This window comes from Triticum dicoccoides, chromosome 6B, assembly GCF_002162155.2.
Source record: "Triticum dicoccoides isolate Atlit2015 ecotype Zavitan chromosome 6B, WEW_v2.0, whole genome shotgun sequence".
In the NCBI taxonomy this organism is placed as follows: domain Eukaryota; kingdom Viridiplantae; phylum Streptophyta; class Magnoliopsida; order Poales; family Poaceae; genus Triticum; species Triticum dicoccoides.
This window is the reverse complement of record NC_041391.1, coordinates 211,010,124-211,025,733: the sequence shown is the minus strand read 5'-3', so window position 1 is coordinate 211,025,733 and position 15,610 is coordinate 211,010,124. Positions and strand designations below refer to the sequence as shown.

The 15,610-nt window shown below is 40.6% G+C and overlaps 1 protein-coding gene across 1 annotated transcript in view; it reads left to right on the top strand.

The window, feature by feature from the left end:
• The window catches only part of LOC119321051, a 12,839-nt gene extending 3,476 nt beyond the window's left edge, over positions 1-9,363 (top strand). The window contains exons 2-3 of the mRNA XM_037594900.1: positions 8,274-8,453; positions 8,937-9,363. Coding sequence (XP_037450797.1) covers positions 8,274-8,453; positions 8,937-9,136 — 380 coding nt within the window. The 3' untranslated portion in view covers positions 9,137-9,363. The remainder of the gene's footprint in view (positions 1-8,273; positions 8,454-8,936) is intronic.
• Positions 9,364-15,610: the final 6,247 nt, after the last annotated feature.

Genomic DNA, 15,610 nt, shown 5'->3' with positions numbered 1-15,610 from the left:
GGCATGCATCAATGCCACCAAAGACGAGGTCTATAATACATTTGTGCACTCATACCAGTGAAAACTCTACAGATGACATGCAATACACCATCCACTCATAGTAGTGAAAACCTCTGCAGATGACGTGCAATACACATCATCCGCTCATAGCATCGATACCTCTATTGATGAGACATGTAATACACATGGCCCACTCATAGCATCAACACCTTGATAGACAAGACCTGCAGTGCACATCGTCCACTCATAGCATCGATATATCAATGGATGGACATACAATACATAACTCCTGCTCATAGCATCCATAGTTGTATGGATGAGGCCTACAATGAACACCCTCCATGTTGTGGGCAAGCAAAGGTGCCATAGAGGAGGACCAAGCCATAGAGGAGGAGCTTGAGGTCGGGGTCGGCCCCACCATGTTGTGGGCAGGCAAAGGTGCCATGACGGGCTCAGGGGCAAATACTTGCAAATTTTTAAATGCACTTGTGCAACTGGAATAAAATAAACATATGAGTAGATCCCTATTCGTTAAAAAGAAAAAAAGAAAAAAATAGATGACAACACATGCAATGCAAAAACTAACACAATAATAATAAACTAAATAAATTTATGAATAAGACACCAATTCATTGAAAATCATGGTAAAAAAAGTAGTAATACACAAATCAACGCAAAACAGTAAAAATGCATACATCACTTATACATCCATTTCGCGTCATGTTTTCCTACTGTTATTTATAATGTTTTTATGTATAATAATGTTTTTTGGAGTATTTCTAATGCCTTTACTCTCATAATATGCTAGGTTTACACAAAGAGGGAGAATGCCGACAACTAGAATTCTGGACCTCAAAAAGCTACGTCAGAGTCAACTATTCTGCACATCTCCAAATAAGCTGAAACTTCACGGAGATTTATTGGAGCAAATAACTACCAGAGGGGGCCCACCAGGTGAGCACAACCCACCTGGGCGCGCCAGGGCCCCTAGGCGCGCCCTGGTGGGTTGTGCCCTCCTCGGCCCACCTCCGGTGCCCATCTTCTGGTATATAGGTCATTTTGACCTAGAAAAAATAGGGGGGACTTTCGGGACGAAGCGTCGCCGTCTCAAGGCAGAACTTGGGCAGGAGCTCTTTTGCCCTCCAGCGGAGTGATTCCGTCGGGGGAACTTCCCTCCTAGAGGGGGAAATCATAGTCATCATCATCACCAACAACTCTCCCATCTTTGGGAGGGCAATCTCCATCAACATCTTCAATAGCATCATCTCCTCTCAAAACCTAGTTCATCTCTTGTGTTCAATCTTTGTACGAGAACCTTAGATTGGTACTTGTGGGTGACTAGTAGTGTTGATTACATCTTGTAGTTGGTTACTATATGGTTTATTTAGTGGAAGATAATATGTTCAGATCCATTGTGCTATTTAATACCCCTCTGATCTTGAGCATAATTATCATTTGTGAGTAGTTACTTTTGTTCTTGAGGTCACGGGAGAAGTCACGTTGCAAGTAATTATGTGAACTTGATATGTGTTCGAAATTTTGATGATATGTATGTTGTGATTCCCTTAGTGGTGTCATGTGAACGTCGACTACATGGCACTTCACCTTATTAGGGCCTAAGGGAATGCATTGTGGAGTAGTTCTACCTCCCGAGCTTGCGTTGGATTTCCCTTGAAGAGGAAAGGGTGATGCAGCAAAGTAGCGTAAGTATTTCCCTTAGTTTTGAGAACCAAAGTATCAATCCAGTAGACGACGCACAAGTCACCGAATACATGCACAAACAATCAAGAACTTGCAACCAACGCGATAAAGGGGTTGTCAATCCCTTCACGGTCACTCGCAAAAGTGAGATCTGATAGGGATAATAAAGTAAATATTTTTGGTATTTTTGATGTATAGATTGGAAAGTAAAGATTGCAAAATAGTAAACGAGATTCAATAATATGAAAAAGAGATGCAATATAATGGAAAAGAGACCTGGGGGCCATAGGTTTCACTAGTGGCTTCTCTCGAGATAGCATGTATTACGGTGGGTGAACAAATTACTGCCGAGCAATTGATAGAAAAGCGCATAATTATGACGACGTCTAAGGCAATGATCATGAACATAGGCATCACGTCCGTGTCAAGCAGACCGACTCCTGCCTGCATCTACTACTATTACTCCATACATCGACCACTATCCAGCATGCATCTAGAGTATTAAGTTCATAAGAACGGAGTAACGCATTAAGCAAGATGACATGATGTAGAGGGATAAAGTCAAGCAATATGATATAAACCCCATCTTTTTATCCTTGATGGCAACAATAAAATACGTGCCTTGCTGCCCCTACTGTCACTGGGAAAGGACACCGCAAGATTGAACCCAAAGCTAAGCACTTCTCCCATGGCAAGAAAGATCAATCTAGTTGGCCAAACTAAACCAATAATTCAAAGAGACTTGCAAAGATATCGAATCATGCATATAAGAATTCAGAGAAGAACCAAATAAAATTCATAGATAATATTGTTCATAAATCCACAATTCATCGGATCTCGGCAAACACACCGTAAAAGAATATTACATCGAATAGATCTCCAAGAACATCGAGGAGAACTTTGTATTGAGAATCAAAGAGAGAGAGAAGAAGCCATCTAGCTAATAACTATGGACCCGAAGGTCTGTGCTAAACTATTCACGCTTCATCGAAAAGGCAATGGTGTTGATGTAGAAGCCCTCCATGATCGATTCCCCCTCCGGCAGATCACCGAAAAAGGCCCCAAGATGGGATCTCACGGGTACAGAAGGTTGCGACGGTGGAAAAATGGTTTCCTGGCTCCCCCTGATGTTTTTAGGGTATAAGAGTATATATAGGCGAAAGGACTAGGTCGGTGGAGCTACAAGGGGCCCGCGAGGGTGGGGGGCGCGCCTACCCCCCTAGGCGCACCCTCCTGCCTCGTGGACGCCTCTTTGCGTCTCTGACTTCAACTCCAAGTCTTCTGGTTTGCTTTCGGTCCAAGAAAGATCATCACAAAGGTTTCATTTTCTTTGGACTCCGTTTGGTATTCGTTTTCTCAAAACTCTAAAATAGTCAAAAAAACAGAAACTGGCACTGGGCCCTCGGTTAATAGGTTAGTCCCAAAAATAATATAAAAGTGCATATTAAAGCCCATTAAACATCCAAAACAGAAAATATAATAGCATGGAACAATAAAAAATTATAGATACATTGGAGACATATCAAGTAGTTAATAGATGATGGGTTGCTAGAGTGACAAAAGCTTAAACTCTAGTTTATGCGCTACTTTGTGAGGGACCGATTTGGATCCAAAAGATTAATGCTATGGTTAGATTTTATCTTAATACTTTTCTTGTAGTTGCGGATGCTTGCGAGGGGGTTAATCATAAGTAGGAGATTTGTTCAAGTAAGAACAACACCTAAGCACCGATCCACCCACATATCAAATTATCAAAGTAGCGAACACGAATCAAGTCAACATGATGAAAGTGACATGGTGAAATTCCCGTGTACCCTCAAGAACATTTTGCTTATTATAAGAAACTGTTTTGGCCTGTACTTTGCCACAAAAGGATTGGGCTACCTTGCTGCACTTTATTTACACCGTTACCATTACTTGATCGTTACAAATTATCTTGCTATCAAATTACCTATTACCGACAGTTTCAGTGCTTGCAGTTAATACCTTGTTGAAAACCACTTGTCATTTCCTTCTGCTCCTCACTGGGTTTTCCACTCTTACTTATCAAAAGGACTATGATTGATCCCCTATACTTGTGGGTCATCAAGTCTCTTTTCTGGCGCTGTTGCCAGGGAGTGAAGCGCTCTTGGTAAGTGGAAATTGGTAAGGAAAATTATTACTACGTGCTGAAATTTATTGTCACTTGTTAGTATGGAGAATCATCCTTTGAGGGGTTTGCTTGGGGTATCTTCACCTTGACCGGAACCACAATTAGTTACCCCTCAACCTACTGCACCTACTGAAAATATTGGTTATGAAATTCCTTCGGGTATGATAAAACAACTGCTAGCTAATCCTTATGCAGGAGATGGAACTGAACATCCTGATATGCATTTGATATATGTGGATGAAATTTGTGGATTATTTAAGCTTGCAGGTTTATCTGGAGATGAATCGAAGAAGAAGGTTTTCCCTTTATCTTTGAATGGAAAGGCATTGACATGGTATAGGCTATGCGATGATATTGGATCTTGGAATTGGAATCAAATGAAATGGGAATTTCACCAAAAAAATTATCCTATGCATCTAGTTCATCGTGATGAGAATTATATATAAAATTTTTGGCCTCATGAAGGAGAAAGTATCGCTCTATTTTGGGGGAGGCTTAAGTCAATGTTATATTCATGCCCCAACACGAGGTCTCAAGAGAAATTATTATTCAGAACTTTTATGCTTGCCTTCTTGTGATGATCAATCCATGCTCGATACTTCTTGTACTGGTTCTTTTATGAAGAAGACTATTGAATTCGGGTGGGATATTTTAGAAAGAATTAAACAAAAATCTGGATACTGGGAACTCGAGGAAGGTAAAGATTCAGGTATTAAGCTTGAGTTTGATTGTGTCAAATCTTTTATGAATACCGATGCTTTTAAAAAGTTTAGCACTAAATATGGACTTGACTCTGAGATAGTAGCCTCATTCTATGAATCATTTGCTACTCATGTTGATCTCCCTGGGGGGGGAGTGGTTTAAATATCATCCCCCTATCAAAGAAGATATTAAAAAACCTGTCTTAGCTAAAGATGAAACTATAATTTACAATGTTGATCTAGTTGTGCCTACTGCTTATATTGAAAAAAAACTTTCCCTGATAGAATAAAGGAACATGCTAAGGTTTCAACTGTGGTTCGCAAGAGTAATATTAGAGCACCTAAACCTGCTGAACAAATTAAAGTAGAACCTAGTGTTGCTATGGTTAAAGATCTCCTGGTAAAAAATATTGATGGGCATGTTATTTACTTCTATGATGAAGCTGCTAGACTTGCGAAACCCGATGAAAAAGATAAGCATATACCTCTTGTTGGCATGCCTGTTGTCTTAGTTAAATTAGGAGATCACTGTTATCATGGTTTATGTGATAGGTGCTAGCATGAGTGCTATTCCTTTTACCTTATACTAAGATATCATGAATGATATAGCACCTGCTAAAATAGAAGACATATATGTCACTATTAAACTTGCTAATAGAGACACCATCACACCACTTGGGATTGTTAGAGATGTTGAAGTCTTGTGTGGGAAATAAAATACCCTACTTATTTTCTTGTTCTTGGTTCCCCACAAGATGACTTTTTCCCATTATCTTTGGTAGACCTTTCTTGAACACAGTCAATGCTACTATAGATTGTCATAAACAAACTATCGGTGTTCGCTTTGGTGATGAGTCTCATGAATTTAATTTCTCCAAGTTTAATAGACAACCTCATAAAAAAGAATTGCCTAGTAAGGACGAAATAATTGGTCTTGGTTCTATTGTCGTGCCTCATACTAATCCACTAGAACAATATTTGCTAGACCATGAAAATGATTTGCATATGCATGAAATAGATAAACATTTCTTCGAACAACGACCTGTGCTTAAACACAATTTTCCTGTTGAAACTCTTGGAGGTCCTCCTCCACCTAAGGGTGACCCCGTGTTTGAATTAAAACAATTACCTGACACTCTGAAATATGCTTATATTGATGAGAAAAAGATATATCCTATTATTATTAATGCTAACCTTTCAGAACATGAAGAAGAAAGATTATTGAGAATTCGGAAGAAGCACCGAGCTGCTATTGGATATACTCTTGATGATCTTAAGGGCATTAGTCCCACTCTCTCTGAGCACAGGATTAATATGGAACCGGCTAAACCCGTTGTTGACCATCAATGATGTTTGAATCCTAAAATGAAAGAAGTGGTAAGAACTGAAATATTAAAGCTTCTGGAAGCAGGTATAATCTATCCCATAGCTGATAGTAGATGGGTGAGCCCTGTTCATTGTGTCCCTAAGAAGGGAGGTATTACTGTTGTTCCTAATGAAAAATGAACTTATTTCACAAAGGATTGTTACTAGGTATAGAATGCTAATTGTTTTTAGAAAATTAAACAAAGCAACTAGAATAGATCATTACCCTTTGCCTTCTATTGATCACATGCAAGAAAGATTATCAAAGCACACACACTTTTGTTTCCTAGATGGATATTTTGGTTTTTCTCAAATACCTGTGTCACAACCTGATCAAGATAAAACCACTTTTACTTGCCCTTTTGGAACTTATGCTTATATATGTATGCCTTTTGGTTTATGCAATGCACCTGCTACCTTTCAAAGATGTATAACTGCTATATTCTCTGATTTTTGTGAAAAGATTGTTCAGGTTTTCATGGATGATTTTTCTGTTTATGGAACTTCTTTTGATGATTGCTTGAGCAACCTTGATCGAGTTTTGCAGAGATGTGAGCAAACTAATCTTGTCTTGAATTGGGAGAAGTGCCACTTTGTGGTTAATGAAGGTATTGTCTTGGGCCATAAAATTTCTGAATGAGGTATTGAGGTGGATAAAGCTAAAGTTGATGCAATCGAGAAAATGCCATGTCCTAGAGATATTAAAGGTCTTTGTAGTTTCCTTGGTCATGCTGGTTTTTATAGGAGATTTATTAAAGACTTCTCGAAAATTTCTAGGCCTCTTACAAATCTTTTACAAAAGGATGTTCCATTTGTTTTTGATGATGATTATGTAGAAGCCTTTGAAACACACCTATTGTTCAACCACCTAATTGGAACTTGCCTTTTGAAATCATGTGTGGGTGTTGTTCTAGAACAAAGAGTTGATAAGAAATTGCATGTTATCCATTATGCTAGTAAAACTCTAGACAGTGCCCAAAGAAATTATGCTACCACTGAAAAAGAATTTTTAGCAGTCGTGTTTGCTTGTGATAAATCCAGATCCTACATTGTTGATTCCAAAGTAATTGTTCACACCGATCATGCTGCTATAAAATATCTCATGGAAAAGAAAGATGCTAAACCTAGACTCATTAGATGGGTTCTCCTACTACAAGAATTTGATTTACATATCACCGATAGAAAAGGACCTAAGAACCCCGTAGCTGATAACTTGTCTAGGTCAGAAAATATTCTTGATGACTCACTACCTATTGATGATAGCTTATCTGATGAACAACTAGCTGCAATAAATGTTTCTCAAAATACTCCTTGGCATGCTGAATATGCTAATTATATTGTTGCTAAATATAGACCACCTAATTTCACATACCAACAAAAGAAAAATTTCTTCTATGATTTAAGATACTACTTTTGGGATGACCCACATCTTTATAAAGGAGTAGATGGTATTATTAGACATTGTGTACCTGAGCATGAACAGGAACAAATCCTACGGAAATGTCACTCCGAAGCTTATGGAGGGCATCATGCGGGAGATAGAACTGCTCATAAGGTATTGCAATCTGGTTTTTATTGGCCTACTCTCTTCAAGGATGCCCGTAAGTTTGTTTTATGTTATGAGGAATGTTAAAGAATTAGTAATATAGGTAAGCATCAAGAAATGCCTATGAATTATTCACTTGCCGTTGAACCATTTGATGTTTGGGGTTTCGACTATATGGGACCTTTTCCTTCCTATAATGGGTATACTCATATTTTGGTTGTTGTTGATTATATCACTAAGTGGGTAGAAGCTATTCCAACCAGTAGTGTTGATCATAACACTTCCATTAAAATGCTTAAAGAAGTTATTTTCCCGAGGTTTGGAGTCCCTAGATATTTAATGACTGATGGTGGTTCACACTTTATTCATGGTGCTTTCCGTAAAATGCTTGCTAAATATGATGCTAACCATAGAATTGCATCACCCTCAATCTAGTGGTCAAGTTGAACTTAGTAATAGAGAAATAAAATTAATATTACAAAAAACTGTTAATAGGTCCCCAAAGAATTGTTCTAAGAAATTAGATGATGCACTTTGGGCTTACTGAACAGCATGCAAAAATCCTATGGGTATATCTCCTTACAAATGGTTTATGGAAAATCTTGTCATTTGCCTCTAGAGTTAGAACATAAAGCATATTGGGCAATTAAAGAGATCAACTACGATTTCAAACTTACCGGTGAAAAGAGGTTATTTGATATTATCTCACTAGATGAATGGAGAACCCAAGCCTATGAAAATGCTAAACTAGTTAAAGAAAAAGTTAAAAGATGGCATGACAAAAGAATCCAAAAGCGGGCATTCAAAGTCGGTGAATTCCTTTTGTACAACTCTCATTTCAGATTCTTTGCAAGAAAACTTCTCTCTAAATGGGAAGGACCATATATTATCAAGGAGGTTTACCGCTCTAGAGCTATCAAGATTAATAATGTTGAAGGTACTAACACGAGGGTGGTCAATGGTCAAAGAATTAAACACTATATCTCAGGTACGCCTATTAATGTTGAAAGCAATATTATCCAAGCCATGACACCGGATAAACATATAAAACAAACCTTCCGGAACACTCCAGAATAACCAAAAAATAGGAGGTACGTGATATGATAAGTAAACGAACTCCAAAGTTAGTTTTGAAATATTACAAAAAGTAGGAAAATAAGAAACTACCAGGAAGGCAACCCTGGTGGGCACAAGACACCAGGGCGCGCCCAGGTGGGTTGTGCCCACCTCGGTTACCTTCCGAACTTCGTTTTTCTCCCATTTGCTTGTTCCCCAAGATAAAAAACCTTTATATACCCCCCGAACGCATCAACCTCCGTATCACGGAGAAATCCTCTGTTCTTCTTTCTTGCTGTTTTTCTAACATATCTGAAATTATGTCTTCTCAAGATTCAGACGAAGAGAGCCTGTTTCTTGCTAGCCTCTAGACTCAAACATCTTCAAGAAGACTTTTTCCTCTATTGGTTTACAGATGAGGAGGATGAAGATGAACCTACTCCACCTCATTTCCTGAAGGATAACAAGGAAGCATTATGCAAGAGGATATTGAAGCTCGAGATGGAGAACGATGAGTTGAGGATAGACAATTTTACCCTTCGACATAAGCTGGAAAAAGGGGATAAAGCTACTAGCTCATCACCACCTCCTCCTTCATCACCAAAGGAGACTTGAGTTCATGGTATGGGCACTCCCCTTGGCTTTTGCCAAGCTTGGGGGAGGTGCCCCGGTGTCGTATCACCACCACTATCTTTGCCCTTATTTATCTTAGTTTGATCCTTAGTTATCTTTTGAATTAGTTGAATAAAAGTTTAGTTCAAATCCTTTCTCTTCGAGTGTTTGCTTACTGATCTATCTATGTAATCGTGTGCGAGATATATAATAAAGATTAGTTCAAGTTTGCTTTCTTTACTTTTATTATTCAACAAAAATAAAAAGAAATAATAAAAAGATCATATGCTAATATTATGGTAAGTAATGACATAACATAAAGAAAATTATAAGTAGTAAAATTTATTGTAGATTGACAAACATAGCATGGCACTTCACCTTATTAGGGCCTAAGGGAATGCATTGTGGAGTAGTTATTAGATGATGGGTTGCTAGAGTGACAAAAGCTTAAACCCTAGCTAGTTTATTTGCTACTCCCTCCGATCCCATTTAGTCTGTGTATAAATTTTCCCCAAAAAATCCGGAATGCTCTACGTCGTTCGGTTCAGCCACCCATTCTTTCCTGGAATGCCCCTCCTCCTCCGTTTCGCCTCCTTCTCTCGCATTAATTAAGCCAGCTAGCTCGCCTCCTTTTTCTTCCTCGTACAGTACGCCAGAACGCACGCCTCCTCCTCCTATCTACTCGCCTTCTACTCCATCTTCTTCTCCTCCCTCTCCAGCTCAACCTCATGGAGCCTAGCTACATGTGGGAAGACAACCAGCCTGTAGAAGACAGCGAGCTCGTGCTTGATAGCCTGCTTGCGGAGGACAGCATGCTCGCTGACTGCACCGCCCCGGACGACGGCACGCTTGACGACGGCGGCGTCCACCCGCAGGGCTCGGACCACCGCTTCCGCTTCCGCCTGGGGCATCGGCGCCGTGCACGCGTTCAACAGGGCTCGGACCACCTCTTCCGCTTCTGCTTCCGCCTGGGGCATTGGCGCCGTGCACGCCGCGTCCGTCGCCATGGATATGCTCCGCAACTGCGTCTTCTGAAATTTAAACGTGGGCAACATATCAAGAAGGGAAGATAAAACGACATAAGATCAAAGGGGAAAAATCGATCCATGCCGTCATCGCTCTCCTCGAACACATACACGTAATGCATGTCTTAAGCATTGCCATCATAGTGTTCTTCAACCTCGTTCCAGTTAATGGCGGAGTTGAGGTCGAGGTGATCCATTGCATGCTCATGGTGATGCAGGGAAGTGCATATGGACTAAGGAGAGGTGTGCAGGCTGGTCTTTCCATGGAGCTTGATTTATAGACATGATTTTTTGGTTTTGGAGGGACCTGCAAATCCATGGCGCTGGCGGCCGGTAAGCTAATTTTCGAAGCAAATTTTCGAGGCTACTTCAGGCGCTCTGCTTGTTTAGGAGGGAAGTGAAATTGCGCTATGTTGCGTTTAGGAGGGAACTTGAATTGTTGGCACTATACAGTTTTGATCGAAGCAAAAATCTGTGGAAGATCTCATATCTTTTGGAGAGAAGATTGCTATCTCTACTCGAGCTGCTCATAGGCCAGCACCACGGCATGCACGTCGTGTGAGAGAGAGAGATAGACAGCCATGCAGCATGCAGAGAGAGGAGAATGCGGTCCGAGAGCCAATGGGTTGCGGGCATTTATAGCCGCTTTGCTCCTTCCGTTCATGCGCATGCGCAGAGGGGCATTTCTGTCCATATAGCATGCAGCGAGCCCACCTCTTGGTATCCGGGTCTGCTCTTATGCGCAGACAAAAAAGAATCAGAGGGAGTACTTTGTAAGGGACCGATTTGGATCCAAAAGTTTAATGCTATGGTTAGATTTTATCTTAATACTTTTCTCGTAGTTGCGGATGCTTGCGAGGGGATTAATCATAAGTAGGAGGTTTGTTCAAGTAAGAAAACACCTAAGCACCGATCCAACCACATATAAAATTATCAAAGTAGCGAACACGAATCAAGCCAACATGATGAAAGTGACATGGTGAAATCCCCGTGTACCCTCAAGAACGTTTTGCTTATTATAAGAAACTGTTTTGGCATGTCCTTTTCCACAAAAGGATTGGGCTACCTTGCTGCACTTTATAAACCGTTACCATTACCTTCTCTTTACAAATTATCTTGCTAGCAAATTACCTGTTACCTTCAATTTCAGTGCTTGCAGTTAATACCTTGCAGAAAACCACTTGTCATTTCCTTCTGCTCCTCGTTGGGTTTGACACTCTTACTTATCAAAAGGACTATGACAGATCCCCTATACTTGTGGGTCATCAAGGCTCTTTTATGGCACCGTTGCCGGGGAGTGAAGCGCTCTTGGTAAGTGGATATTGGTAAGGAAAAATTATTACTATGTGCTGAAATTTATTGTTACTTGTTACTATCTAGAATCATCCTTTGAGGGGTTTGTTTGGGGTATCTTCACCTCGATCGGAACCACAATTAGTTACCTCTCAACCTACTGCACATACTGAAAATATTGGTTATGAAATTCCTTCGGGTATGATAGAACAACTACTAGCTAATCCTTATGCCAGAGATGGAACTGAACATCCTGATATGCATTTGATATATGTGGAAGAAACTTATGGATTATTTAAGCTTGGATGTTTATCTGAAGATGAAGCTAAGAAGAAGGTTTTCCCTTTATCTTTGATGGGAAAGGAATTTACATGGTATCGGCTATGCGATGATATTGGATCTTGGAATTGGAATCGATTGAAATTGGAATTTCACCAAAACAATTATCCTATGCATCTAGTTCATCGTGATCGGAATTATATATATAATTTCTGGCCTCGTGAAGGAGAACTATAATACAAAGGAAAAGAAGATTCCTCTATGAATTTTCAAATCCAATCCTACAATCCAAAGGACGTCATAGTAAAAACTTTATCTATATGATTTCATCCCTACAAAGATCTCCGATACGTCTCCATTGTATATACTTTTCCTAATGTTTTTCCTCTTGTTTTGGACTCTAATTTGCATGATTTGAATTAAATTAACCCGGACTGATGCTGTTTTCAGAAGAACTACCATGCTTTTCTTTTTGTGCAGAAATAAAAGTTCTCGGATTGGAACGAAACTTTTTGGAGAGTTATTTCAGAAAAAAAATACTGGAGCCAAGAACCACCGGAGGGGGGCCCCTGGGTGAGCATAACCCACCAGGGTGCCCCCTCCAGGTGTGCCTAGGTGGGTTGTGATCACCTGGTGGCCCCACAGACCATGATCCCGACTCCATAAATACCTAAATTTGAAGAGAGAAATCAGGAAGAAAGAATTATCACGTTTCACGAGACGAAGACGTCGCTGCCTCCTGTTCTTCATCGGGAGGCCAGATCTGGAGTTTGTTTGAGGCTCCGAGGAGGGGAATCTTCGATCTTCATCATCACCAACCCTCCTTCATCGCCAATTCCATGATGCTCCCCACAAGGAGTGAGTAATTCCTTCGTAGGCTCGTTGGTCGGTGAGGAGTTGGATGAGATTCATCATGTAATCGAGTTAGTTTTGTTAGGGCTTGATCCTTAGTCTCCACTATGTTCTGAGATTGATGTTGCTATGACTTTGCCATGCTCAATGCTTGTCACTTTGGGCACGGGTGCGATGATCTCAGATCTGAACCGTTTATGTTATCACCATTATATCGTTGTTCAAGATCCGATCTTGCAAGTTATATGCACCTGCTATGTGTTATGATCCATAAACCCCGGAGTGACAGTACTCGAGATACTTTCCGGGGATGACCGTAGTTTGAGGAGTTCATGTATTCACTATGTGTTAATGCTTTGTTCCAGTTCTCTATTAAAAGGAGGCCTTAATATCCCTTAGTTTCCTTATGGACCCCACTGCCACGGGAGGGTAGGACAAAAGATGTCATGCAAGTTCTTTCCATAAGCACGTATGACTATTTACAGAATACATGCCTACATTATATTTTTGAACTGGAGCTAGTTTTGTATCACCCTAGGTTATGACTGTTATATGATGAATCTCATCCAACGAATCCACCGATCCAATGCCTACGAATTTTCCACATATTGTTCTTGCTAATTTAGTATTGCTGCCGTTACTGTTACACTTGTTACAAATCAGTGCTATCACTGTTACCGTTACTATTGTTGTTAATACTACTATCAAAATTACCATATTACTGTGCTACTGATCACCTTGCTGCAGATATTTAATCTCTAGGTGTGGTTGAATTGACAACTCAACAGCTAATACTTGCAAATATTCTTTGGCTCCCCTTATGTCGAATCTACAAATTTGGGTTGAATACTCTACCCTCGAAAACTGTTGCAATCCCCTATACTTGTGGGTTATCAAGACCTTTTTCTGGCACCGTTGCTGGGGAGCATAGCTATATTTGTTGAGTCACTTGGGATTATTACCAATTTATCACTATGAAGAATTTGAAGGATACCAAGACTAAGATTTTTCCCTCTAAGACGAAGGAAGGTAAGGAACTGCCATCTAGCTCTGTACTTGATTCACCTTCTATTTTGAGTAAACTTGCAACACCACCACATGCTATTAATCCTGATATGTTGTAAGTTATTGATGAGGCTACTGATGGAAATATGCCCTAGAGGCAATAGTAAAATGGTTATTATTATATTTCCTTAATCGTGATAAAGGTTTATTATTCATGCTAGAATTGTATTGACTAGAAACTTAAATACATGTGTGAATACATAAACAAATACTGTGTCCCTAGTAAGCCTCTACTAGACTAGTTCGTTGATCAAGATGGTTAAGGTTTCCTAACCATAGACATGTGTTGTCATTTGATAACAGGATCACATCATTAGGAGAATGATGTGATGGACAAGACCCATCCGTTAGCTTAGCATTTGATCGTTCAGTTTATTGCTATTGCTTTCTTCATGTCAAATACATATTCCTTCGACTACGAGATTATGCAACTCCTGGATACAAGAGCAATACCTTGTGTGCTATCAAACGTCACAAGGTAACTGGGTGATCATAAAGATGCTCTACAGGTATCTCCGAAGGTGTTTGTTGAGTTGGCATATATTTAGATTAGGATTTGTCACTCCGAGTATCGGAGAGGTATCTCTGAGCCCTCTTGGTAATACACATCATAAGCTTGCAAGCAAATGACTAAGGAGTTAGTTACGAGATGATGTATTACGGAATGAGTAAAGAGACTTGCCGGTGACGAGATTGAACTAGGTACGAAGATACCGATGATCGAATCTTGGGCAAGTAACATACGATGGACAAAGGGAATTACGTATGTTGTCATAAGGTTCGACCGATAAAGATCTTCATAGAATATGTAGGATCCAATATGGTTATCCAGGTTCCGCTATTGGTTATTGACTAGAGAGGTGTCCCGGTCATGTCTACATAGTTCTCGAACCCGTAGGATCCGCACGCTTAATATTCGTTGACAATATACTGTTATATGAATTATATGATTTGGTGACCGAATGTTGTTCGGAGTCCCGGGTGAGATCATGGACATGACGAGGAGCTCCGGAATGTTCTGGAGGTAAATGTTGATATATAAGACGATGATATTCGGACACCGGAATAGTTTCGGAGTGCACCAGGTAGTCATCGGGTCACCGGAAGGGGTTACGGACACCCGTGTAAGTGTATGGGCTTAATGGGCCAAAGGAGGGGACAGACCAACCCACTAAGGGGCTGTTGCGCCCCTCTACATGGTTGGCCGGCCCTAGGGGAAGGAAAGGGGAGGGGTGGCGCCTCCTGCCTTTCCCTCCTCAGGAGAAAAGGGAAAGGAGGGGGCGCCACCTCCTCCTTCCTTCCTCCCGCACTCAAATAAGGAAAGGGGGGCGCCACTTGGGAGAGACCCCAAGTAGGATTCAGCCTACTTGGGGTGCCTCCTTGGCTACTCCTCCCTCCCCAACCTATATATATATATATATATGTGGGAGGGGGCGCCACACATAACCACGACAATCTCTTAGCCGTGTACGGTGATACGTCTCCGTCGTATCTATTTTTTTGATTGTTTCATGTCAATATTCTACAAATTTCATATACTTTTGGCAACTTTTTATACTATTTTTTGGACTAACATATTGATGCAGTGCCCAGTGCCAGTTCCAGTTTGTTGCATGTTTTTTGTTTCGTGGAAAATCCATATCAAACGGAGTCCAAACGTGATGGATACTTACAGAGATTTTTCTTGGAATATATGTGATTTTTAGGAAAAATAATAAACGCGAGACGATGCCTGAGGGGCCCACAAGCCACAGGGGTGTGCCCCGGGGGTAGGGCGCGCCCTGGACCCTTGTGGTTACCCCGTAAGGCGCTTGGTGCCCTTCTTTCGCCGCAAGAAAGCTAATGTCCGGATAAAAATCGTGTTAAAACTTCAGTCCAATCGGAGTTACGGATCTCCGGGAATTTAAGAAACGGTGAAAGGCTAGAATCTGGGAATGCAGAAACAGAAGGAGAGAGAGAGAGA